Raw genomic sequence first — 25,832 nt, 5'->3', positions numbered from 1 at the left:
CTCTCCAAGGAAGAACTCCCTTTAGCCAAAGCAAATCAGATGCAATTTGTAGTCTTAAAGAGTTGCTCAGGGCATTGAGAGGGTAAATCACCTGCTGAGGGTTGAGCATCCCCCATAACTCAGAAGCAAAACTTGAACCCAGGTCTGACTCAGAAGCCAGCATTCCATCCGCCATGCCATGTTACACAGAAAAGATCATTGGCAAACATGACTTAAGCTGAATGAACAGGGGTGAAAGGTGGTTTAGCGGTAACCAAGAGTCCTGCAAGGGCATGTATAACTCCCTACTCCCACCCCAGAGCAACTCACATCCCCTCTCTAGGTCTCTATGTCCCTCTAAGTTGCCTCTCACACCTCAGTTGTGTCATTCCAAGATCCTAAGGCACAGTACCTTGCACCTGGTGGGTGATAGAATTGGGGGTATGAATGTGATGGAGTAGTTCTATGCCATACAAAAAAATGAATAAAAGGAATTCAGAGAAGCATGTCTACACTGATGCTAAATAAAGTAAGCAGAACCAGGGAAAACAAAGTACAAAATGACATTTACAACCTAAACCAGAGATTCTTCACCTTTTTTGAGTTCTGGACCCATTGGGCAATGTCTGGTCGTCTGTGAACCCCATCTCGGAATGATGTTTTTAAATGAATAAAATCAAATCTATTGGATTACAGAAGAAACTGATTATATTGAAATAGTTGTCTTTTTTCTTTTTTCAAGTTCAGAGACCCTGGGTTAAGAATCCCTGATGTAACTGGAAAGAACGAAAATTCCAAGCCAAGGGTTGTGTAATTAACATAACTGAGAAACTAGGCCCCATTCTTTCATCTTTGTTGAGAAAAGGGACAATGGGTATGGAATATCTGATATTCTGTTTCACTTAATTGATAGGTTGATTTTGCTGAACTGTTTTTCCCTCTTTTTTAAAAATTCTATGTTACAAGAAATGACCTGGGGTAGGATAGGGGTATATTCAGAAATAAAGACGCTGTAAAAACAAAACTAGCAATAATATTTTTTAATGTTTGTGAAATGGAGTTGGCTCCTTCTGTGTTTCAGAGTAGGAGATGTTGGTATTTTTCCAACTTTCCCCCTCCTCCTCTCATCTGGGGTGTCAGCAGATTCTCAACGCCAGAGCACAAGGAGGAGAGGGGAACCTGGAGCTCACCGACCTGGGCTCAGAAGGGTAGTTTACCTTTGAGGCCTGGGAGCACATAATGAGTATCTCCTTGCCCCCACTCCCCAGCTTACTAGCTGGGACAGAGGTGGCTGGGAACTCCACCCTCTACTCTTAACACACCCATCCGAAGTTACTCCTACTAGGCAAACGCTCTCCCAGATAGCAGGGAACACACCCATGAGGGGGAGGGATTAGGGGTGGAGTCATGGCTCCAAGCCCCGGCTCCAGTTGGCTGCTCCAGCCAACACTCTTTTGGTGCCTAGCTCCCATCCCCAGTCGGTCGCTGCTACTGCCTGCCTGCTCTCTGCCTACTGCCGACCTGAGAGAAGAGCTCCTCATGGCTCAACCACCCGTTGTTCTGGCCCGGTGCCCAAGCGCCCTCGGGCCTTTAGATTCAGCTCAGATTGAGCAGCTCATTCACAAGAGCCAAGAAGCCAAGGAGTTTGCCTACTGTCCCTACAGTAACTTTCCAGTGGGGGCAGCCCTCCTGACTCTGGACGGGAAGATTTTTTCAGGTAAGCCCAAAGTTCACTCCTTCCCCCATCCCCTGTCCTTAGGTACAGAAAAAGGCAGCTAGAGAGCTAGATTTGGAGGGATGGAGACCTGTATTCAAATCCTGCCTTAAGATAATTTCTCTGTGCCTCAGTTTTCTCATCTGTAAAATTAGAGGCTGGATGGCCTCTGAGATCTCTCCCAGCTTTAACTTTATAATTCTGTGAGCATTGCCTCCTCCAGGAGATGCTCCTGGTAACTTTTAAATCTTACAAGACCAATTAAAATCACCTTGTAAATAAAATTGTATTTCAAAAGAACACCTTTATGTTGTTAAAAGTGTTTCCTTAAACAGAAGGTTTTTTTTTAAAAAATATTAAATCGTGGATTAAAAAAAATCAACATTTTACTCCTTGAGAGTATGTTCTCACAGTCTTGGCATAGAGCATTCCAAAGGGCCTTTTTTTTTTAACAATGGCATTTTTTTTTCCAATTACATGTAAAGATAGTTTTTAACATTCACTTTTATAAGATTCCAAATTTTTTTCTCCTACCTTTCCCTTCACCCTCCCCAAGACAGCGTGCAATCTGATATAGGCTATACATATACAATTATACTAAACATATTTCCACATTAGTTGTGTTATGAAGGAAGAATCAGAAACAAAAGGGAAAAACCACAAGAAAGAGAAAAAGAGAGAGAAAATACTATTGTACCTACATTCAGACTCTATAATTCTCTCTCTGGATGTGGATCGCATTTTCCATCATGATTCTTTCGGAATTGTCTTTGATCAGCTGAGAAGAGTTACTTCCATCAAAGCTGGTCATCGCACAGTGTTGCTCTTACTGTGTACAATGTTCTCTTGGTTCTGATCACTTCACTCAGCATCAGTTCATATAAGTCTGTCCAGGTTTTTCTGAAGTCTGCCTGCTCATCATTTCTTATAGCACAATAGTATTCCATTAATTCATATACCATAACTTGTTCAGCCAGTCCCCAATTGATGGACATTTCAATTTCCAATTCTTTACCACCACAGAAAGCTGCTATAAATATTTGTGTACATCTGGGTCCTTTCCCCTTTTTTATGATCTCTTTGGGTTTGCAGCCCTAGAAGTGCTATTGCTGGGTCAAAGGATATGGACAGTTTCATAGCCCTTCCAAAGGGCCTTGAACCACCACTGCCCATCATCACCAAAGCAAAGTTGCCCCTCTCCCCTAAGTAGGGATGGCCAGTTTTTCTTGGTGTCTGACTGAGGAGGAGTGGGCTTCATCCAGGACCCAGGTACATCATCCAGTGGGAGTTGGGGGTCGTAGAGTGAGGAAAGAGAAAGGATTTTCTACTCATTTGAAAGACTGAAGATACTGGAGGGAGAACAAATCCTCTTGGTGATTAGGATGGGATGAGACCTTTGAGGTGAAGACTCAGTATTTACTGCTAGAAGGAACCTTAGACACCCCTTCTATTCCAATCAATTCATTCTACAAATGAGATGACTGAGGCCCAGAGAAAAGGAGTGACTTGCATAAAGGTCCCCAGGTAGTAAGCAGCAAAGCTATGGTTTGAATCCAAGCCCTCTGACTCAACATCCAGATCTGTTAACATTGTACCATGAGGTAAATTGCCATGTAAGGTGAAGAGTCAAGTATAACCTAGGAGAGACAACATGGCCTCATAGAAAGCAAACTAGTCCTGGAATCCACCTAACCCTGGTCTTAAATTCCACCTCTGTTACTTCCTAGTTGTGTGGGCAAGTCACTTCCTCTGTGCCTGAGTTTCCTTGTCTACAAAATGGGGTTTGCAATGCTAATTTTAAAAAAATCCAGAATTTTTGTGATCACAGACTTGCTTCAGGTCACACAGGTACTAAGCATCAGAAGCAAGATTTGAACCCAGGACCTCTGACTCCAGAGCAGTGTTCTTTTCACTTCACCATGCTGAATTCCCCAGCAAGGGAGATATTGCATGCCAAATGCCCTATATAAATGTCAGCTGTTATTAATATCATCCAGAGCTTGGATAACCCCATGGCCCCAGTAAGCACAGTTCTGAGAATCCCTCCATGATGGCTTCCATTGTATTTGACCCTGAAGGGAAGCTGTGTACCTCTGTTAACCTGAGATCAGCAAGGATGCTGATGGCAGCCATACCATTGTGGCTGGGTCATAACAACCATTTTCTCCATAACTCCCATACTCTGACTCTCAAACATATGGACCACATACCCAAGTAATTAATAACTACAATTAAATCCTCATTACATTGTACCTCATTGTATAGCATCTTTCCCAGGATTGTTGTGAGGATCAAATGAGATAATATTTATAAAATGCTTAGCACAGTGCCTGGCACATAGTAGGTCCTTAAAATGAGATAATAGTAAAATGCATAGCCCAGAGCCTGGCAAGTATATTATCTCATCTGAGCCTCTCATTGACCCTGAGAGGGAAGTGCTATTATTCTGTTTTACAGAAGAGGAACCTCAAGATCACAGGCAGCAAGACTTGCCCATGGTCACAAAGCTGGCAAGTGTCTGAGGCAGGATTCCATCAGTCAGTCAGTCTGCCAGTCAATATTAAGCACTTCCTATGGGTTAGGCACTATGTAAAACTCTGAGGATACAAAGAAAGTAGGAAATATGGTCCCTGAGACAAGGTGGTAGGATTATAGATTGAGAGCTGGAAGTCACCTCAGAGGTTATGTAGTGCAATGCTCTCATTTTGCAGATAAAGTAACTAAAGCCAAGAAGGTGAAATGATTTGATGGAGGTAACACAGATAGTAAGTATCAGAAAAAGGACCTTATTCCTACTGGACAAACATGTAAATAACTAGGTGCATCCAAGAAAGTAAGAGTAGGTGAGAGGTAATCTCAGATTCAAATTCAGGTCTTCCCGGCTTCAAGTTCAGTGTTATCCATTATGCCACCTTTGAGCTCAGCCAGTATTCAAAGGGAACTCAGAGGCTGCCCCATCCATCCCTTCACTTTACAGATGAGGAAACTGAGGTTTAGAGAGATGAAATGACCTGCCCAGTATCACATAGTTAGTATCTGAGGTGGAATTCAAACCCAGGTCTCCCTGAAGTCCAGTGCTCTAAACACCATACCGCACTGCCTTTCAGAGGAGATGGAGATTTAAGTGCCTCTGGCCAAGTCACTTCATTTTCCTGATCCTCAGTTTCCTCATCAGTAGAATGAGATTTGTCCTACTGGTAATACCTCCCTTCTAATGTAGTTATGGATCAAGAGCTGTCCCTCGTCAAACATAAGGAACTCTGGGAAGTGAGAACCATTGTTGCCCCAGCAAAAGAGAGAAGTGCATCAGGGGCATAAAACAGCAAGGGAATTCAGGGTGTGAGATGGTCTTTTGGGAGAGGATTCCCACCCCCCAAAAAAAAAATCTGAAAAGAAAAATGTAAGAAATAAAAAATGGCTCTTGTACTCAAGTAGCTTACAGTCGAGGAGAAAGCACAAATCACTGTGATCAGAGTCCCAGGGCTGTCTCCAAACAAAACTCCCCAGATGGTGCTGGTTAGAACTTTGGGACACTGACACCAAAGAGATCAGGATTTCTTCAAACCTAACTTTTGGTCCATAGCCCTGTCCCTTTCACTTATTTCCAGAAATTGCCAGCATAGCACACGCTTAGTCAGCCATGTAGGATGGTGGGGTTGAGTTGGGGAGGGAAAGGAATTGCCTTTAATGGACCGTCACGGAGCATTTACTTGTCTGTATCTTGCCACTGGACCCAGATGACTCCAGAGGAGAGAGTGAGACTGGTGACTCTGCACAGCTCTATCTCACTTAAATCCAATTCACTTGCAATTCATAACATCATCTTCCTGATGTCAGGGTACTCCTCAAGAATGAAGGACAAACAACAATAATTTGGCTAGCTTATGGAGACAAACTTGTAGGTGTGTGACCTTGAAAAAGTTACTTAAGCTTCCTGGGTCTCAGTTTCCTTCTCTGTAAAATGCTTGTTGATTTTTTGTGTACACAAATTAGCTGTCCAGATAGAATGTTGGTTCCTTGAGGGAAAAGGTTTTATTTGTGCTTTTTTGTATTCCCAACCCTAGTACCATTTTATTGCTTTGGGATTTTTTTCTTTTCATCAGAATAGAGATTTCATTGTAGGACATTTTTTTTATTGCCCACTTCTATCGGTAAAACACTTGAGTCATGCCGGGAATATGTGTATATTTCCTTACTTATAAATGACATACAAATAATATTGTTTTGAAATATACATTATAAAATTTATGCAAAATAGACATTTTAAAAAGGATGAGAAAAAGCATGAATTTTGGTTTATATAGTTTTTCATATATGTAATATAGTATGTGTGTGTGTGTTGTTCAGTCATTTTTTCAGTTGTGTCTGACTTTCCGTGACCCCATTTGGTGTTTTCTTGGCAAAGACGCTGGGGTGGTTTGATATTTCCTTTCCCAACACATTTAATGGATGAAGAAAACTGAGGGTTAAGTGACTTGCCCAGGATCACACAGCTAGTAAGTGCCTGAGGTCACATTCAAAGTCAAGTCTTGCTGACTACAGGCTTGATCCTCTATCCACTATACCACTTAGCTGGCTGCATATGAATATATGTGTGTGTGTGTATATGTACACACATATATGTACATATGCACACACATATATAAAACATAGTATAGTTATAGTATTTGATCAGGAGTTAACAGGGAGCCACTGGAATTCATTGACCTGGTCAGATCTGCACATTAGAGAAATCACTTTGTTGGCCTAGTGGCCGATGAATTGGAATAGGGAACTTGAGGCAGGCAGACCAGTTAGAAGATTTATATGAGTAAGAGGTGATGAAAATCTGAACTAAGATAGTGGCTGTGTCCGTGGAGAGATGTTGTATGGATAGAATTGACAAGACTAGACAAAAGATTGGCTCTGTGAAGTGAGTACAAGAGATGAGTTGAGGGCTGCTCCAAAGCTTTGAATCTGAATGACTGGGAGAATTGTGGTGCCCATCAAGAGAGATAGAGAAACTTGGAAAAGATCCAGAAAAGCTGATCAGACCCCATCTATGCCTGCTCCCCCAGACTCCCTGGGTCCCACCCGAAAGGAAGGAGGAGGGCAGGAGGGGAGGAGGAGTCTTCCTCATCAGTCATTGATCTAGAGCACAGAGCCTGTCCTCAGCCTACTCCAGCCAGGAAGTGGAATGGAGGAGGGAGGGGATGTACTGAGAAGGGGGAGTCTAATGTCCTCCAGGGCACCTCGGACAGCTCCGCATGCTCTAGGTAATGGACAGTGGTTAGGTCATAACTGCACTGAGGGGCAGGTACTCAACTCAGAAAGTGAGAGGCAGGTGTGAAAATTTGTAGCTTTGAAGGAGGAAAGGTGTTGGGGAATGAGGACCGATATGATTTTATTGGCGCCAAACACCTCTAATCCACTCTATTAGTTTTTGCAGGAAAGATGGGGTGTTCCTCACCAAGCTAGACCTTCAATTCTGCAGCAGAACACACCTCCTTTTCTTTTAACCTGCTTCTCTAAATCACTCATTGTGTCCCTGCCTGCTCTCCAGGGCATGAACATTGAGCTCAGGTGCCCCTTAGTCAACTGTGGCTCTTCATTAAAAGCAGCTTCCTTACAACCAGCCCTTACCTTTGATAACTTTTGACCTTCAGAGAAAAGGCTTATCATAGATCTCACATCATCTGCAAAGGAGCTGCAGTCAGGGTGTTCAGTTGTGTCTGACTCTTTGTGACCCCATTTCAGGTTTTCTTGGCAAAGATGTGGAGTGGTTTGCTATTTTCTTCTCCAAGAAAGAACTGAAGATGAGGAACTGAGACAGACAGGGTTAAGTGACTTGCCCAGGGTCATACAATTAGTAAGTGCCAGAGCCTGGATTTGAACTCATGAAGATAAATCTTCCTGACTCCAAACTCTATGCAGAGTGAAAAAAAGACTTGAGGAGCAAAAAGAATTATATTCTCCCACCCCAACACAATTGCCATTACCTAGCTATATGACTTTGGGTAACAAACTTCCCTCTGGGCCTCAGTTTCCTCACCTGTAAAATAAGAGGATTGAGCTAGGTGCTCTAATATTTCCTCCCTGCTCTAATATTTCATGTTCTGACATTCCGGGTCCTAAAAGATTCTGTCTATCCATGACTAAAGCTTGATATTGAGCCAAAGACTTGGGTCTCCTAATTTTCACAAGTGACAGACTAGTCAAAGTAGACCAGCCTGGGGAAGTAGGACAGATAAGAGTGGGATGCAAGGCAGTTGTTGGCAATAGCAAAGAATCAAAGGAGCATTCTGCTTAAAATTTTAAAAAAAGATCACCTACTACCATCCAGGTTCCTATTTGTCAAGACAACATATTAATTCCTATAAATAATGATAATGCCAGCTCCCATTCTATGGTCCTTTACTGTTCCCAAAGCACTTTCCTTATAACATCCTTATGAGGTGCATAGTGTAAGGATTATTGTCCCCATTTTATGAAGGAGGAAACTGAGGCTCCCAGGATCACAAAGCTAATTAAACAGCCAAGCTGGAACTGAAATCCAGGGTTTCTGATTGCCAACCCAGGGAGGACTCTTTCCACCTCAATCTGCTGCTTCTAGATGTCTGAGTTTCGGTAAAAACTAGTGACACTAAGTATTTGGGGAGGATTCTGGGATTAGCTTTTTATAGAATACTGGTGTCCCAGTCTCAGCTGTTCTAGGCTGAGTCATAGCAGGGCTTAGCTTGTGGTGCAGAAGGGTGTTTTTCATTTACTTCCTTCCCTTTGTATAACCTTCCCCATCTACAGGGAACTCTCTGAGTTTTGCAAGCCATCCTGTTCCTTTTATGTTCTTGGGACAATTTGTAAAAATGATGGTATAATGATGACACTGTCTAAATATTATACTGTGGTTAGGAACTGCCCCTGTTTACTTATCCCTGTTTCTGCTGAGCCCAGCAGAGGGCTTTGCATAGAGTAAGTGAATGCTTATTAAAAGTTTATGGAAGGAAGTTAGCCAGCCTAAAATCTCTTATTTAAGGGGGGGAGGGGGTAACAATAATAAGAGATTACTTACTATACACTTTACTTGAAACAACAACACAATCAACAAACATTTTATTAAGCTCCTACTATGTGCCAGGCACTGACCTGAGCACTAGGGACACAAAGGCAAAAGTGAGACAAATCCTCACCCTCTGGGACCTTAACATTTCACTAAGATCAACTAAATATATATGTTTACAACTATGAAGGGCTTCATGGAGTAGTGTTTAACAGGCCAGCTCTGGAATCAGGAAAACCTGGGTTTGAGTCCTGTCTCTGATACACAAAAGTTATATGACTATTGGCAAGACACTCAATCTGTCAGGGCTCCCAGTCAGCATTCAAAAATTGTAAGGTATAGGAGTGTTGTTGACATGTATCAGGGATGGAGTTTCCACACAGGAAGTTCCCTATACCCTTGAAGTCAGAAGTTTGGACCCTCTCTACTCTACCTTCCCCATCCCCCCCCCCAAAATAGAAACTCAAGAAAACAATTCAATACATTCTCCCTAAAATAAAACAACTCAAGAAGACATTTTGCTCCAAAATAAAATTACTCAAGAGCACAGTTCCATAGACAATGTTTTTTAACATATTGTCTTTTACCTATCTCTGTAACCCCAGCATTTAGCACAGTACCTGGACGTAGTAGGTGCTTAATACATTTTTATTGACAGACTGACAATTTGTTGGTTGTCCCCTTTGTGTACTATTTTATTCTGTTTAACCATTTGTCTCTATATTGAGATTGATACAGTGTGTGGAATAAATACTTAATAAATGATATCAACTAGCATTCATATAGCACCTTAAAGTTTGCAAAGTTAGGTATGTTATCTCATTCGATCCTCTCAACAATCCTGGGAGGTAGATGCTGTTATTATCCCCATTTTACAGATGAAGAAACTGAGGCAAGCAGAAGTTAAGTGACATACCCAAGGTAACACAGCTAGTAAGTGTCTGAGGTCAGATATGAACTCCAGTCTTCCTGACTTTATGACTAATACTCTATCCACTGCCCCACCTAGTTGCCCTGTAATGAATGCTTGCTAACTGAATGACAGTGCAGGTCAATTCATACCTGTACACATTTTGTGTATATAGTTTTCCCTTCACATACACTTAAGTATCTACTCTGTGTAGAACACTGGGCTCAGTCTTATAGAGGATACAAAGTGTAGCTCCACAGCTCTTGTCTTCAAGGAGGCCACTGTCTAGTAAAGGGATCACAGGATCATAGATTTAGGGCACCTTGGAGATTATTGAATCCAACTCCCTCCTTTTACAAATGAAACAACAAAGTCTAGGGAAGTAAGTGACTTGTCCAGGGTCAAATAAGTAGTAAGTGGCAGGATTCAGATTTAGGTTCTCCTAGTCCAAATCCACCTCTCTTCCTACTATATTATTCTGCCTTTCCAAGATACCATCCCAGGTAAATATTATACATCACATTACATGTGAGGGCTTTAGAGACATGCACACCAAGTGTTCTGAGATGTCTGATCTTAGGAGCAGGGAGGGCTCTCTGGAGGAGCTGGCATGTGAGTGGGGCTTTAAGAGATGGGCAAGAATTCAACCAATGACGAGAGAGGATATTTAAGGCATAGGGAATGGTGAGTCCAAGAGGCCACCTTCTTTGGGTAGGCTCAAACCCAGTAGTGCCCTGCACCTGGAAATAGCCGCATAGCTACTCTCTGACCACATATGTAGCTCTTTCTGTATTGTCTTCCCCCACTACATTATAAGCTCCTTGAGGACAGGAGGAATATCCTCCAATGTTATCACCGTCCCCCTCCTTAAATTTGTGTTGATTTTTTGCTTTACTTCCTTGGAGGTTTTGTTTCTTCCTTAAAAAGTGGTGGTCCAACCTTTGTTTGAAGACTTTCAATGACTAAAAAAAACTCTAATTCACCTACCCCGTCCCCAGGCAGGCATCTCATTGCTATGGAGCTTCAATCCTTAGGAAGGCTTTCCTTACATCTCAAGCTGAAATCTGCCCCACCCCATTGTTCCTGACTGCCCTGTGGAACCAAGCAGAGCAAGGCTAACCCCACAGCCCCATGACCCCCCCCCTTTAGGTATCTGGAGAAAGCTATCACATCCCTTAAGTCTTGACTTCTGCAGGTTAATCATCTTCAATCCCTTGAACATTTCTTTTTATGACATGATTTCTAGTCCCCTCAATATCCTGTCCCCGCCTTGGTTTAACTCTGGGCTAATCCTTGGCACCATTTTAGAACCTGGGTGATTTTGTTTAGACCTAGAGAATCATCTTTCTAACTTTGGGTCTTTTTGAGATCTCTCCTCACCCAGCTATTTGGTCAATTGTATTCTCTATCCTCAGGATGCAACGTAGAAAATGCTTCCTACCCAGTAGGCAACTGTGCGGAACGCACTGCCATTCAAAAGGCCGTCTCAGAAGGATACAAAGAGTTCCGGGCCATTGCTGTTACAAGGTGAGCATCCAAGACTAATTCATGGAATGATAGGTAGGCAGCTAAAACTGGAAGAGACCTTAGAACATAGAATGCCAGTGCTAGGAAGGGGCTTTACAATGCAGGCTGTTAAAATAGAATGATATATAGCTGGGAAAGGGCCTTACAACACAGAATGTCGTATACAATAAATTATTCTTATTTCTTCATTAGAGGAGACCTGACAAGACCCCAGTGATAATCTAAGCCACCATTACTAACAAGGACAAAGCATAGACCAGTAGAAGTGAGAGGCCATATGGCATAGTAAGGAAGCGAAGGAATGGATGTGGAGTCAGAAGACCTTGGTTTGAATCCCCATTCTGCTACTCATTTAATTTTGGGCAAATCATTCAGTCTCCTTGGCTTCCATTTCCCCATCTGTAAAAATAACAACAAACAATAACGAGGAAGGGAGTTAATTAAGTGAGGATTCAATGAGGATGGGGTCAGTATAATCAGGAAATGACTTTGATGTTTAAAAATACAAAAGGCACCAATTTTTTTTTTTAATAAGGGAGAAGGAGCAAGTAAGGAAGGGAGGGAAGAAGGAGGGTAAAAGAAAAAGGAAGAGAGGGAAGGAAGAAGGAAGGGAAGGAGGAAAAGAGGAAGAAATGGAGAAAAAAAGAGAAGGAAGAAAGCAGAAGGAGAGGGAGGGAGGAAGGAACAGAGAAGGCAGTGCGAGAAGAGTCATTCACTGGGAGTGAGGAGATGGGTTCTTGTCCTTGCTCTGCCACCAAGTAGCTGTGTGACCTTAAACAAGTCACTTCTCTGATCCTCAGAGATGGACTGGATAATTTTTGAAACCCCTTCCAAGCTTCCAAAAGACCATGAATCTACAATTTTAAAATTTAAAGAAACAATTTTATTTCTTGAAAAATATTCTATAAGCCATGCTGGCCTTCTCCCACCCCACCATTAACAGCCCCCAACACCAGCACATCCAGATCCAGGGAATCTTTTCCAGCAGTTCCTGACCATCTGCCATCACTTGAGAGAGTGACTGGTGGACATCAGGTCTTCCTGACTCCAAGCTCAGCACTCTTCATCCACCTTTAGTAACCTGCCCAGGGTCACACAGCCAGTTTTTGTCAGGGACAGGTCTTAAATTCAGGTCATCCTGACTCCTAAAATCTCTATCCCCTATGCCTCTATGCCTCTAATGCTACTGTTGTTCAGTCATTTCAGCCATGTCTGACTCTTCATGACCCCATTTGGGATTTCTTGGCAAGGATACTGGAGTGGTTTGCCATTTTCTTCTTCAGCTCTTTTTACAGATGAGGAAACTGTCCTGCTTCCCTCTCTGCTGTGGACACTTTTCCTAGGCCACACTGCTGTGTTTATCTGCAGGTCGGCTATAATTCAGGCCAGAGCAAATAATGACTTGCCAGGGACATTTTGTCCCAGTGAGCTGGAATCAGGATGCAAATTACATTTTGCAGAAGATAGGAGAGTAGAGTAAAAAAAAAAAATTAAAATTTCAGAGCCAAATCCAAGAAATTAATCATATTTAGGAAAATAAGGCCAGAGCCATGGAAAGGATAATGGTGTGGCAGACTGAGTTGTTTACATCTCCCCCTCCCTTCCACCCACCCCTCACCTCCCCATGGTTGTTTGCTCTAGGTTATTACTGACATTCAAGAATGTGGTCCTAGCAATGATTAGCAAGTCTACCTTATTAAAACAAAGCCCACACACATCTCCAGGATCCAGCCATGTTACTTATTATCTGTATTCAGATGGCACCTGCTTTCTGGAGCCAGAATTCAGCTCTGATTGCTCTAATCATTTGTTCCATTTTGACTTGCACATACAGCTGAGGGAACACACAATGCCCTCTTCCTTATTAGCATTCGCCTCTTTGGAATCTTGTGGAGCAGGGGACTGAAAGAAGGCTTGGCTTCCCAGTTAGAAAGCCTGTGTTCAAGGCCTAGCACTGCCACTTATTAGCAAGAAGATTTTGCATTTTCCCCTGTATATAGGACTTCCAGTGAGGAAAGTCTCTCCACCAATGCAGATCACTACTTGCCCTGTATTGATAATTCAACCCACTTGCCTGGGTTGGGGAAGGGAGTCTTGAGAGGTTAAGTCACAGAATCATAAATTTAGAAGTTGTAAAATCCAGCCCACTCATTTTACAGATAAGGAAACTGAGACTTAAAGTGGTTAAGTGATTTGGCAAGGATCACAAAGCAGCCAAGTGTCTGAGGTAGGATTTGAACTCGGGTCTTCATGACTCCAAGCTCAGCACTCTTCATCCACGTTTAGTAACCTGCCCAGGGTCACACAGTCAGTTTTTGTCAGGGACAGGTCTTAAACTCAGGTCATCCTGACTCCTAAAATCTCTATCCCCTATGCCTCTATGCCTCTAATGCTACTGTTGTTCAGTCATTTCAGGCATGTCCGACTCTTCATGATCCCATTTGGGATTTTCTTGGCACGGATACTAGAGTGGTTTGCCATTTTCTTCTCTGGCTTTTTTTTTACAGATGAGGAAACTGAGGCAAACAGTGTGAAGTAACTTCCCCAGGGTCACCCAGCCAGTGTCAGAAGCCAGATTTGAACTCAGGAAGATGAGTCTCCTGATTTCACACCCTGCTCTCTTATTTGTTGTGCCACGGAGCTGCCCCAATGCCTCTCAAGACAGAGCAATATAAGCTATCAAACAATATGCATTTATTAAGTGCCTACTATGTGGCAAGCACTGAAAATCAAATAGTCCCTGCCCTCAAGGAGCTTAGATTCTGTGAGGGGAGACAACAATATCTCACATATATCAGTATATGTAAGGTAATTACAAGGGAAATTTCAGAGGAGCCCAAAGCAAGTCACCTCCTCTCTTTGACACTCAGTTTTCTCCATCTGTAAAGTCAGAACTCAAACTCAGATCTTTTAACTGCAAATTCAGGTTCTTTCCACTGTTCCAGGCCACCATTTCAAGGTTGAAAATCATCAAATTAAGTTTCTGGAAACACCATCCTATGCACAGACAGATAAATCAGTTTGAGTTCTGTGCACAGGCACCCCTAGTCTTTGAATTTTACATACATACATACATGCATGCATGCATGCATGCATACATACACACATTTGTGTATGTATGCACACACACACACATGGCCTTTGGTTTCCCATGCCAAGAAATTTTTAGGTGTATATGCTCTTAAAATTTTATAAATGTGAGCAATCAGTCTCAATAAGCTAATTCATTAAGAATATTCCCGTGCTAGTCAATTGTCATTTAGTAGGAAATCACTAATTATAATAATAGTAATAATAATAGTTTTACATTTATATAGCACTGTACTATGTGCCAGTCACTATGATAAGCACTTTACAATTATTATCTCATTTGAACTTCACAACAACCCTGGGAGGTAGTTGCCATTATTATCTCTATTTTACACATGAAAAGACTGAGGTTAAGTGGCTTGCCTGGGGTCACACACCTAATAAGTGTCTGTGGCTGGATTTGAGCACAGGTCTTCCTGATCCAAGGCCCAGGGTTCTATCCATCATGCCTCCTAGCTTCTGTGCTAGATACTGAGGGTAAAAAGACAGTGAGACAGTCCTTGCCTTCAGGAAGCTTACATTCTATCAAGAGAAACATGTATACAAAAAAATATGATGTAATTTTGGGGGGAAGGGCACTAGGAAGTTGTGGGGAGGGGCTTAGGAAAGATTTCATGTGGAAACTAGCTCGAGTTCTTGAAGGAAACTAGGGATTCCAAGAGGCAGAAATAATAAGGAAGGAGTTTATTCCAGGCGTGGTGGACAGCCAGCGCAAAGTCATGGAGATGAAAGATGGAATGGATGAGGAAGAGCAATAAAGTTTATTCGGCTGTCCTGTAAAGATCAGGAAGAGAAGTAATGTATAAAAAGACTGGGAAACAGGAAAGGGCTGGGTTATAAAAGGCTTTACAAGATGGAAGTTTGTATTTGATCCTGGAGGTGATAGGGAAACACTGGATTTTATTGACTAGAGGAGAGGCGTAGGCAGATATGTACTTAAGAAGAAATCACTTAACATCTGTGTGTAGGATGGACTGGAGAGGAGAGAGACTTGAGGCAGGGAGGCCAATTAGGAGGTTATTTTAATAGTTCAGACAAAACAAAAGGTGATGAAGTTATCAACTAGGGTGGTTGCCATATGAGTGGAGACCTGGCCTCTCTGGTTCATTCATATCATTATTAGAAAGTAGATCTGCAAGTTCATAGAATGTGAAAGGACATTAGAAGAGCCCCAGAGACCATCTAGTTTAAGCTGCAACTCCAGAATTGCCCCTACATCACTATAATAGCCCTTTGACATTTTCAAAATGCCTTATCCTCACTGGAAGACTTCATTAATTCTGTGAGATGGCTATTATACTTATCAGTGTTCCTCTTTTATAGATGAGAAAACTGGAGCTCAGAGAGGTTAAGTGATTGGCCCAAGGCCACATGGATAGTAAGTGTAGAATGTGGGATTAGAACTCAGATTGACAGGCCCAGATCTCTCATTGATATGCAATACTACCTTTCAAAAGGTACCTGACAAGTGGGCCTCTAGACTTTGCTTGCTGACCTCCAGCAAGGGACAATTCACTACCTCCCAAGCATCCTATTGCATTTTGGAGAGTTCTGATTGTTAGGAAGTTTTTCCTGACACCAAGCCTAGGCTTGTCTCTTTATTGGTTTGCCCACCATCTGCGTCACTTGCCTGTGATTCATGAATTATCTGGCAGAGTGACTTACTTCCTTCTAAAAGAGTTCGGAAGTTATGACAAACTGGGTTGTGTTCCATAATCTCATCTTTTGGACACCTCAACTCCATCTCTGGACATCGTTCCTCTTCTTCAAAGTCCATCTCCTCTTGAAGTCACTTTCTCCTCTACCCCAAGAAGCCTTCCCTCTCAGCCTCGACTGGATTTGATCTCTCCTTAGGATTAGAGGTTAGAAATTGCAAAGAAAAAAGTTTAAGTTTGACATCAAGACACACTTGCTGGCAATCAGAGATGATCCGAAGTAGCCCGGGAGGTCATCCTAACCAGGGCCTTCAAGCAGTGGCTTCTCTGACCACTTGTCAAGGAAGCTATAGAGAGTTTCTGCTCAGGTAGAGTCTGGCCTCAATGCCTTCTGAGGCCCCTTCCAACTCTGAGATGCTGCATTTCTGCCTTCACAGCATTCTGTACTCTGCTTATATATGTATCATCATCCATTTTGTATTATTAGTTATTTGTGCCCATATCTAATCTCCCAGATGAGAGGCAGAGTGGAAATCATACTGGTTTTGGAGTTGCAGGGCCTGAGTTCAAAGCCTAGCCTTGCTACTTCCTCCCTTGGTCACTTGGAACAAGTTATTTAACCTCTCTAAGCCCCAAATTCCTCATCTGTAAAATAAGGGGGGACTTCTAAGCTCCCTTCCAGCTCTAAATCTAGAATCCTATAGTTAAATTATAAACTCTTCGAAGGCAAGGATGTCTTTTTTAATTTTTGTAACTCCTGGGCTGATCACAGAATAGAGGTTTAATTAATATTGGTTTATTTGATTCAACTAAATTCAATAAACAAGTCCCTTACCAGTTTTCCCTGGCTACTATGTTCCATATGCATTTTCCTTTTTCCATTGGTAGTGTGGGAATCTGAAAAGGGTATATTCCTATACGTGTTTGGGAAGATTTCCCCTTGTTCTTTATCTTGGGGTGCTATTTAATTGAATGGCTTTTTGTTTGATCATTTAAAAAGCAAACATTTTATTAAGCACCTACTATGTACAAGACACTATGCTTGGTGCTAAGAATACCACCCCCCCCAAAAAAAAGGAAATCATCTCTGCTGTTGCTTATATTCTAATGGGAGAGAGGGAGATACATGTCCATAAGTAGATCCAAAGTATATAATAGCTAACATTTATATAGGCACTTATAATGTGCCAGACACTGTGCTAAGTGCTTTACAAATATTATCTCATTTGATCCTCACAACAACCCTGGAGGTAGGAGCTATTATTATTCCCATTTTACAGATGAGGAAACAGGTTAAGTGACTTGACCAGGGTCACACAGCTAGCTAGTAAGTGTCTGATCCAAATTTGAACTCAGATCTTCCTGACTCCAGACCCGGTGTGCTATCCTCTGTGCCACCCCACTGTTTCATATACAAAAGTACTAATTACTGGCACTAAGGCCTTGTGGAGAAGGTAGCACCTGAACTGTCCTTTAATTTAAGCTCAGGTCTCTGGTGGAGAGGAGAGAATGTCAAAGAAAGAACATTCTAAGCATTGAGGACCCCTTGTACAAAGACATGAAGTTAAAAGATAGAATGACATGTGGATAGCAGCACTTAGGCCAGTTCGTCTGGTTCAATGAACCATTAGTGAGTTAAGTGTCAGTTAATTAATTAATTAATTGATGGATTCTGTGCTTTGCTTTCCCAGTAATGTGAAGGATGACTTTATCGCACCATGTGGAGCCTGTAGACAAGTGATGAGAGAGGTGAGTTTCATCTATTCTTGAATCTTCCAGACTATATGAACTCTACCTTCCAATTTGACAAGTTCAGTTCAATTCAGCAAACATTTATTGAGGATACGCTATGGGCCAGGCGCTGTTGCTAAACACTGGGGACAGAAACACAAAGTGCAACAGTCCCTGCCCTCAAGGAGCTTAGATTCCTAAAGCATCTATTCTCCCCCACAGAGTCATGGCAGCTCAGAGTCACTGGCTACGTGATATACCTGCCAACTCTCTCACTTAGGTAGTGGCAGCCTAGTAAGCCAGAGCTGAGAGCAAGGCATAAGGAAAAATAATTATAATAACAAGAGCTGCTGCTTTTATTAAAGTCTGGCACCATCCAACTTTCCCAGACGTTCCCCATGCACCCTACATTTGCTGTTCCCCAATGTGGCATTCTGTCTACTGCCTTCATCTCTTCCATTGCACAGCCTGCCCCCGTGCTTGGCAAGCACTCCCTCCTGACTTCCACTTCTTAGAAGCCAAGGGAGCCCTTCCTGATCTTCCTCATTGTTACTTCCCTCTCTCTCTCTCTCTCTCTCTCTTGAAATTATCTAGTATTTATCTAATTCACCTAATAATTAGCTTATCTGAAGCTCCAATAATGCTGTAAGGTAGATACTATGTGTATTATTATCCCCATTTTGTAGACAAGAAAACCAAGGTTCAAAAAGTTTATGTGCCAGTCACACAATTATTAAATGTCAGAAGCAGGACTTGAGTTCATACCTCTCTCCAAGTCCAACTGAGGCAAGAAAGAAATACAATTAATGAGAAGTCCTCTCAGCTATGGGCAGGAGGAGAAAGGGAAATGGAGAAATAATGTTGAGGTGCCATGCAGTGGCTTCTAGAGAGTAGCATGGTACTGTAGAAAAAATCATGCAGTAATGGAGTCAGAGGACTTGAGTCCAATACTTTTGACCTGTGTGACCTTGAACAGGTCACTTAAACAACCATGGCCTCAGCTTTATCATCTGAATATAGCACCCCCATCTGGGGCTTTCTTCCCCAACTCATATTTATGGTTTGGGGCTCTGAGAGGGTCAGTTGATTCAGAATCTCAGGGCTAGTAGGATAACCATGAGAGATTAGGTTTCTAGTACTCTAGCTCATGACTCCCTACTGGTTTCCTTCACATTGACATCAATCAGCTAGACTTCAATGAACCTTTAGAAAAGAGTATTTACCATGATAATATAGTAAGAACAGTTTGCATAAAACATTTCCCCCAAAAATCTGTGTTACTCATCCACAAATACCCACAGAACCAAGGGGAAAAGTAGGTTTAAAGTCAAGGTATGATGCTAGTAAGGCATACATCTTCCCTACACACATAGCAAAGTAGAAAACTCACAACTGCTGGTTATTGGAAGTTCTTTCATGAGTTTGTATCTTCAAGGGGTAATGCTCCTTGAAACTACATCTTCTCTTGGATGGCTGTCTTTTTGTATCTATCTGTCTGTGTTTGTCCATACTTGTGCTTGGTGTGTGCCTTTCTGTTCCCAGATGAATGTATTGTCAGAGGCAGCCATGTGTTCATGACCAACATGACTATGTAGTGGACTAGACAGCTTCCCTTCCCCTTTGACTCCTTCAGGACATCAGCCCTAAGGTTTGTCACCTCCAAGAGAGGAGGTGGAAGGACAAAAGTGCAGACTGGCCTCTCCTTTCTCAGGTGACCATCTGTATGCCTTTGGGATATCTCTCAGTTACCAGCCTGACCTCCGATCATTCTCTTCTCTCCAGTGACATGGTCAATGGAAAAGGGCATAGAAGAGAAACAGACAAAGAGAGAAACCTTTATCAAGAGTGATTCTCGGGGCAGCTAGGTGGCGCAGTGGATAGAGCACTGACCCTGAAGTCAGAAGGACCTGAGTTCAAATCCGGCCTCAGACCAGACACTTGACACTTACTAGCTGTGTGACCCTGGGCAAGTCACTTGACCCCAATAGCCTAAAAAAACAAAACAAAACAAAAAGAGTGATTCTCTCTTAGGGGCCTAAACCTGGAGTCTTCCACTGCTTGACCAGCCTATTTTTACACAAAGAAGCATGACATGGTCTTCTCAACCAATGGCAAGATGTTTCCTGTGTGGTGTTATCTGCCTTTAATGCAATGATTAAAAATCCCATGATCCTTTCAAATGACTTAAGGATCTGTGATGAGGTTGTAGAGAAATTCTTTAATACCTAGTTTATTCTGTTGATTAATTGATTCAATTAAGGTGTCTGTAACTTCAATAACTGCATTAATTGAGATGGAAGTAGAATCCCAATCCACACATGTAAATGATCTCTAAGGACCATTCCAGCTCTAAATGTGCAGTCCTGTCATCTTTGCCCCTTAGGATTTGGAAGCATCTGCCTTCATTTTCAAAAAATTAGCCATGGCAATCAAAATACTTACTAGCATCTTAGTCAGTGTCCATGGAAGTCTACTGTCCAGAAGAAGGGAGGTGATAGTTCTACTGTCCACTACCCTGGCCAGACCCCATCTTGAGTACTGTGTTCAGATGTGAGCAGTACATTTTAGAAAGGGCACAGATAAACTGGATCAAATCCAGAGAAGGACAACCAGAATGGGGAAAGGACTCAAAACCATGTCCTGTGAGGATTGTTTGAAAGGTCTAACTATGTAGCTTGGAAAAGAGAAGGAGGTTTTGGGGCACACAATACCTATTTTCAAACTTGTGACATATAGTCAAGAGGAAGAAGAGTTTTGCTCTCCCCAAATGATAGGACAGGAAGCAGTAAATAGAAGCTGTCAGAGATGGATTTATTTAAGCTCAATCTGAAGAAAAAATTTTTCATACTCAGCGCTGTGCAGAAATAGAATGTGTATGACCTGGGAGATTGTAGGTTACCCATCCCTAGAGATCTTCAAGGGGCAGCAAAGTAGTGCAATGGATAAAGTACCAGCCCTGGAGTCAGGAGGACCTGAGTTCAAATCTGGTCTCAGACACAACTAGCGTGTGACTCTGGGCAAGTCACCTAACCCCAACTGCCTCCAAAAAAGAAAAGAAAGAGGAAAAAGGAGATCTTCAGACAGAGACAAGGTGCTCACTTACCAGGAATGTTGTCTCAGGCTGAAGAATTCTTTTACCTTAGACAGAAAGAGTTGGAGGTAGGGGAGGAGATGGCGTCAGCACAGGCTGAGAGGACAAATTTATCAAAGGTGCAGTCATATCCAGAAAGGAGTGGCCCTCACAGATTCTCCCCTCCTCTCCACCCCTACTGGGAGATGAAGGGTCCCAGGGAAGGGATACTATGGTGAGGGAACCCTGGAATGGGGTCAAGCAAGGGGCAAGGCTGACAGTAGACTGTGAAGCATGAGGACAATGGTCTGGAAGCTTACCTGGAAGGCATGGACCCCAATGCTAACACCCTGGGGCAAAGCCCGGCTCCTGATCCCTCCCCATTTTCAGCTCTGTTCAGGTCAGAGTTGGTCTTAATGCTTTCAGAGGTTTCTTCTAGCACTTAGATTCTGTGATTCAATAACCCTCAACACATGCAAGCAAGATAAATTGAACAGAATCCACTTGCTAGTTCTGTGAAGCAAAACCTTGGCATTTAATATGTCTTTGTGATTGAAAACAAACAATTTGCACCTTGATGCCATTACCCCTTTTAAAGAGGAAGAAGCTGAGGCATAGCAATGTCATGAGCCTGAGGTCGTCCCAGAAGCAGGTGCGATGAGCACTCCTAGTTCCCAATGCTATCTATTCCAATTATCTCTGTGCCCTCCAAACCCATTAGTTGCTGGCATAGGAGAAAGGTTCAGATGAATAAGCTTCAGGAAAAAAATACCGCACTAGGAAAAAAAAAATTCAGATAAAAAACAAAGCCAGGGACTTCACATCTAAATCTTGGCTCTGGCTGGGCTTGGCCCTGGCCCTGGCCCTAGGGTACAGCCTGCAAAATGGAAAAATTCCCTTCCTGAAAGCAATCCATAAAAGCCCAGGTGACAGATTTGGTCTGACAATAATTCCACGATTTGGGCAGCAGCATGTATGAAATGCTTACTGCAGATTGGAAATATATGTGCCCCTCCACTGGTCCACAGGAGATATGTGAACACTTGCCCTGAGACGCTACCAGGCAGTTTAGGAGAAGAAAAATCTAGTACGAGAGAAAGCCCTCAATTTTTTTAATGCCATGAGCTTAAGGTCACTACCAGCTCTGACGTTCCACATCCTAAGGTCCCTTTTGGCATTAACATTCTGTGTTCCGAAGCCCCTTTCAGCTCAAATGTCCTATGTTTTCATTCTAGCAGCTAATGAGTATAATGGCTCCCCTTTGCCTCTGAAATTTTGTTCTCCAATTTGAATGAATCTGAGTGCTGAGATCAGAACAGCTGACATCTGTACATCAGTTCAGCTGACACTGAGATCAGTTCAACCGAAACAAAGGAAAATCAGCATTTCCAGGAGGGGGCAGGGCTTACCAGGGTCATGGAACGTCCAAGAGCAGAGTGGCATCCTAAAGAAGATGTCCATATGGACGACTTCAGCTTTATTATGGCTTCCTCACCTGCTGGGCCTGTAAGTGGGGAGGGCCACGTAGCACTTGGGGGCAGAGAGAAATGTGCATACAATACTAGTAATACTAATCATAGTGCTCATTCATCTAGCACACTAAGATTTGTAAAGCACTTTGCATTTTTTTTTAAATTGAATTTGACACAAATTAAAATCTTGAGAGATAGTTTCTGGGGTAATTAATAATCAATTTATTAATTAGGCTAGCGGGCAATCAATAAACTGATGGTCAGTGGTTTCCCTCTGTAACCAAAGACTTCAAGGGAGACCCTAAAATGCCTTAAATACCTTCTGCAAGGGGATTCCCCTGACAAGTGAAAATCAACTTTGATTGGTGGACATTTAGAAGATGTGGATGAGAATCTTCAGCTCCTCCTGCTGAGAATGTGACTTGATCATGTTACTGGGCAGGCTCCAGCAGTTTGGGCCAAGGAATCCAACTCCATCCAGGCCTCTCTGGCTGGCTTTCTCTTTCCTGAGCTGGTTCACTCTAAACTCTAATGGAGGGGACCAAGGACAAGGGTTCCTCCCCTCAGGGTAAGAGCTGTCCCAGAATGAATTTTGTTTATATTCTAGATAGAAATTAGGTCTCCTAATTGGGTGGGGTCCCACTCCAAATTGACAGGCATGTTCTTTGAGGTCTAGAAGCAATCTCATCAGTCAGCTATACCCTTCAGAGACTGACTGACCTTCACAGGAGTTGGACCTTCATATTTTAAAAAATAGAAGGAAAAAAGATGGATCACAATAATTAGTTATTAATGCAACAGTATAATATTCTCAAATTTCATCTTATTAGAACCAGCCTAGTCTGTTAAGAGGGGCAGCTAGGTGGTGCCATAGTGGATAAGATGCCAGGTGTGGAGTCAGGAATGCTCATCTTCCTAAGTTCAAATCTGGCCTCAGACACTTAATAGCTGTAGGACTCTGGCCAAGTCACTTCACCCTGTTTGTCTCAGTTCTTCATCTGTAAAATGAGCTGGAGAAGGAAATAGCAAATGACTTTAATATCTGCCAAGAAAACCTTATCCAAGTCATTGATAAGATTGTGAGACAGCACAGGACCAATTAGAGAGGTTTAATGACCACTTGATGGGTATGCAGTGAAAGAGAGTCTTGTTCAGTTATGGATCATCTGTAAAATGAGTTGGACTAGATGACCTTGGAAGCCCCTTCCAGCTCCAAGATTGTGACCACTGCTGTGACTGCTATGAGATATTGGAAGGCGTTGTTCTGGGGTCACCCAGATGCATGTTGGAAGTTCATTACATTTTTAATGTTCTCAATAACTGCTTCTGGGACCACATTAGCATAAATTTCTCACATACAGCCCCATTCCTCTGGAAGAGGTGAATCCTATGACCTGTTATCATGGTAACCTGGAGAGCCTAACAGAGCCACCAAAGTGAGGGAAGCTAGTCATAGGATCATAGACTCGGAGCTGGAAGGGACCTTAAGACATCTAGTCCAGCCCCCATATTTTACAGCTATGGAAGCTGAGATCCAAAAAGCTGTCATCAAAAATCACACAGCTCATAAGCAGCAGAACCAGGATTTGACTTAAAATCCCAGCCTCTTTCCCCTATGCCACTCAAGGGAAATGCTCCCTGAGTTGTGCCAGCCACCCTTCCTCCGATCAGAATCAGCATTTAGCTAGCTTATTTAAGGATGATGGAGGGCAGTTACTTTTGCCTTTTCTGGAGAGAAGAAAGGAACTCACCTAAATCAGTCTTTGTCAGAGCGGCTCTGCAGAGAGCCTAGAGTTTTACCTTTCATAGGCATTCTGTGCATCTGTGCACTCTGTCAATGTGCTGACCTGTTAGCAAGGGGGTAGAAGGTGATGGAGGGCATGAGGGTGAAGTTGTAGGGTATCTGTGTCTGCTGACCCCCAGGTCATACAATTATAGAGGCCACTGAGTCTTAACAGTTTGTTTTATAGATGAAGAAACTGAGACATAGTCAAGGATCACACAGCTGGTGTCAGAGGTGGGATACGTACTATGGCTCTGCATGGAACCCACTCCCAATGTCGACTCAGTGAGAGGTTGAGTATGTATGTGGTCAGACACTCTACCCTATCCCTCCAGGATCAGATAAGCCCTTAATATTCCCCATCCTTTGGGTGAGGAGTAATCCCAAAGGATCAGATGCCATTTGTCTAAAATCTGTACTAAGTGTCCCTTTTGATTCTTCTGTATCTTTTTTAGTTTGGAAAACATTGGTATGTCTACTTGACAAAAGCAGATGGTACATATCAAGTCAAGATGGTCGACGAACTACTGCCTGAATCGTTTGGACCAGATGACCTGCTGAAGAACTAGTGAACCGTGATGATGGAACTGTCCAACAGAGAACCTTTTCAACCACCTGGGAGAAGATTCGCTCTCAGTACTGTCCAGTAGGATCATCCCCAGAACATTATTGATCAACCCCAGTGCTGACTAGGTCCTAAGCATTGGCTACCTCTGCATTTCCTGTTCAGTCGAGGGAATCTCTTTGCTATTTCTATTTCAAGTGCCTTGAACATGCTATATGGTAATAGTGGAAAGAATACTAGCCTGGGAGTCAAGACACCTGTGTTATATTCCCAGCTCTGCCTTTAACTTCTTATGTGACCTTACAGTAGTCAATTCAACCTCTCCAGGCCTGTTTCCTTTTCTGTCAAATCAGAATGTTGGTCTGAATCAGGGGTTCTTAATCTTGTTTATGTCCTGGACCCCTTGGGCAGTCTGGCAAAGCCTATGGACCGTTTCTCAAGAATGTTTTTAAAGGCACAAAATAATACATAGGAACACAAAGGAAACTAATTATACTGAAATACTAATAGCAAAATATTTTTAAAAAAGAAAACAACAAAAACAAGTTCACAGAGCCCAGGTTAAGAATCTTTGGCCTCAGTGGTCTCTGAGGTTCTTTCCAACTCAAACATTCTATGTGTTAAGGTTCGTCCTCTGTGTTATGGCTCAGCTCTAACATTCTATATTCTCCAGTTTCTACTGTTCTTGGACCCTCCCTGGAAACTGTAGCCTTCATTGAAACCAAGTGCCAATCAGGAATCCAAGATCTTTCTTCCTGTCTCCACCTTCCATTGTGGATGGGGTTATGAAGCAATGTAAAAGAATTATCCAGTTACTATATTAATTCTGCTTAGCTGGAACCAAAATAATCACCCTTTGGTGGCCAACCTTTTGATGACTTTAGTTGGAACTATGGAGGCCAAAGTCACTGCGTATTCATGGCTTGAGTCCAGCTTCCTCTCTGGATGCTGCAACTCGTATTCAATGAGGACCATCCCACTCACACCAAAGCCCAAACTAGAAGGTGTGGCTCCTCCCCAATTGTCACTCAAGCAACCCAAAATGTCATACAACAACCGAGAAAGGATATACAGCTCTGACATTTAAGTGACAAATGTCAGAGCTGTATGTCCTTTTTGGGTTGCTGTGTGTTATCATTTGCATTGTCTTGCACTGGTCCCATCCAAGTCCAAGCTTGGAAGAAAGATGGTCCTCCATGGTCCTAGTAACAGTGCTACTGTGCTGACCTATCACTGCCTCAATTTATCCTCTGGTTATCTTGACCTGTTCTCTGCTGATTCTGCATTGTGGGGTTTTTTT

The 25,832-nt window shown here is 42.6% G+C and overlaps 1 protein-coding gene across 1 annotated transcript; it reads left to right on the top strand.

The window, feature by feature from the left end:
- The first annotated feature begins 1,371 nt into the window (after positions 1-1,371).
- CDA (cytidine deaminase) lies at positions 1,372-24,937 on the top strand. The gene is made up of 4 exons (XM_027841432.1): positions 1,372-1,696; positions 11,055-11,166; positions 17,603-17,660; positions 24,423-24,937. The coding sequence occupies exons 1-4, from the start codon at positions 1,387-1,389 to the stop codon at positions 24,534-24,536; spliced, it is 594 nt and encodes a 197-aa protein (XP_027697233.1). The 5' UTR covers positions 1,372-1,386; the 3' UTR covers positions 24,537-24,937.
- Positions 24,938-25,832: the final 895 nt, after the last annotated feature.

This window comes from Vombatus ursinus, unplaced genomic scaffold (assembly GCF_900497805.2).
Source record: "Vombatus ursinus unplaced genomic scaffold, bare-nosed wombat genome assembly UNPS02014859.1, whole genome shotgun sequence".
Lineage (NCBI taxonomy): Eukaryota > Metazoa > Chordata > Mammalia > Diprotodontia > Vombatidae > Vombatus > Vombatus ursinus.
This window is presented reverse-complemented; position numbering and strand designations above follow the sequence as displayed.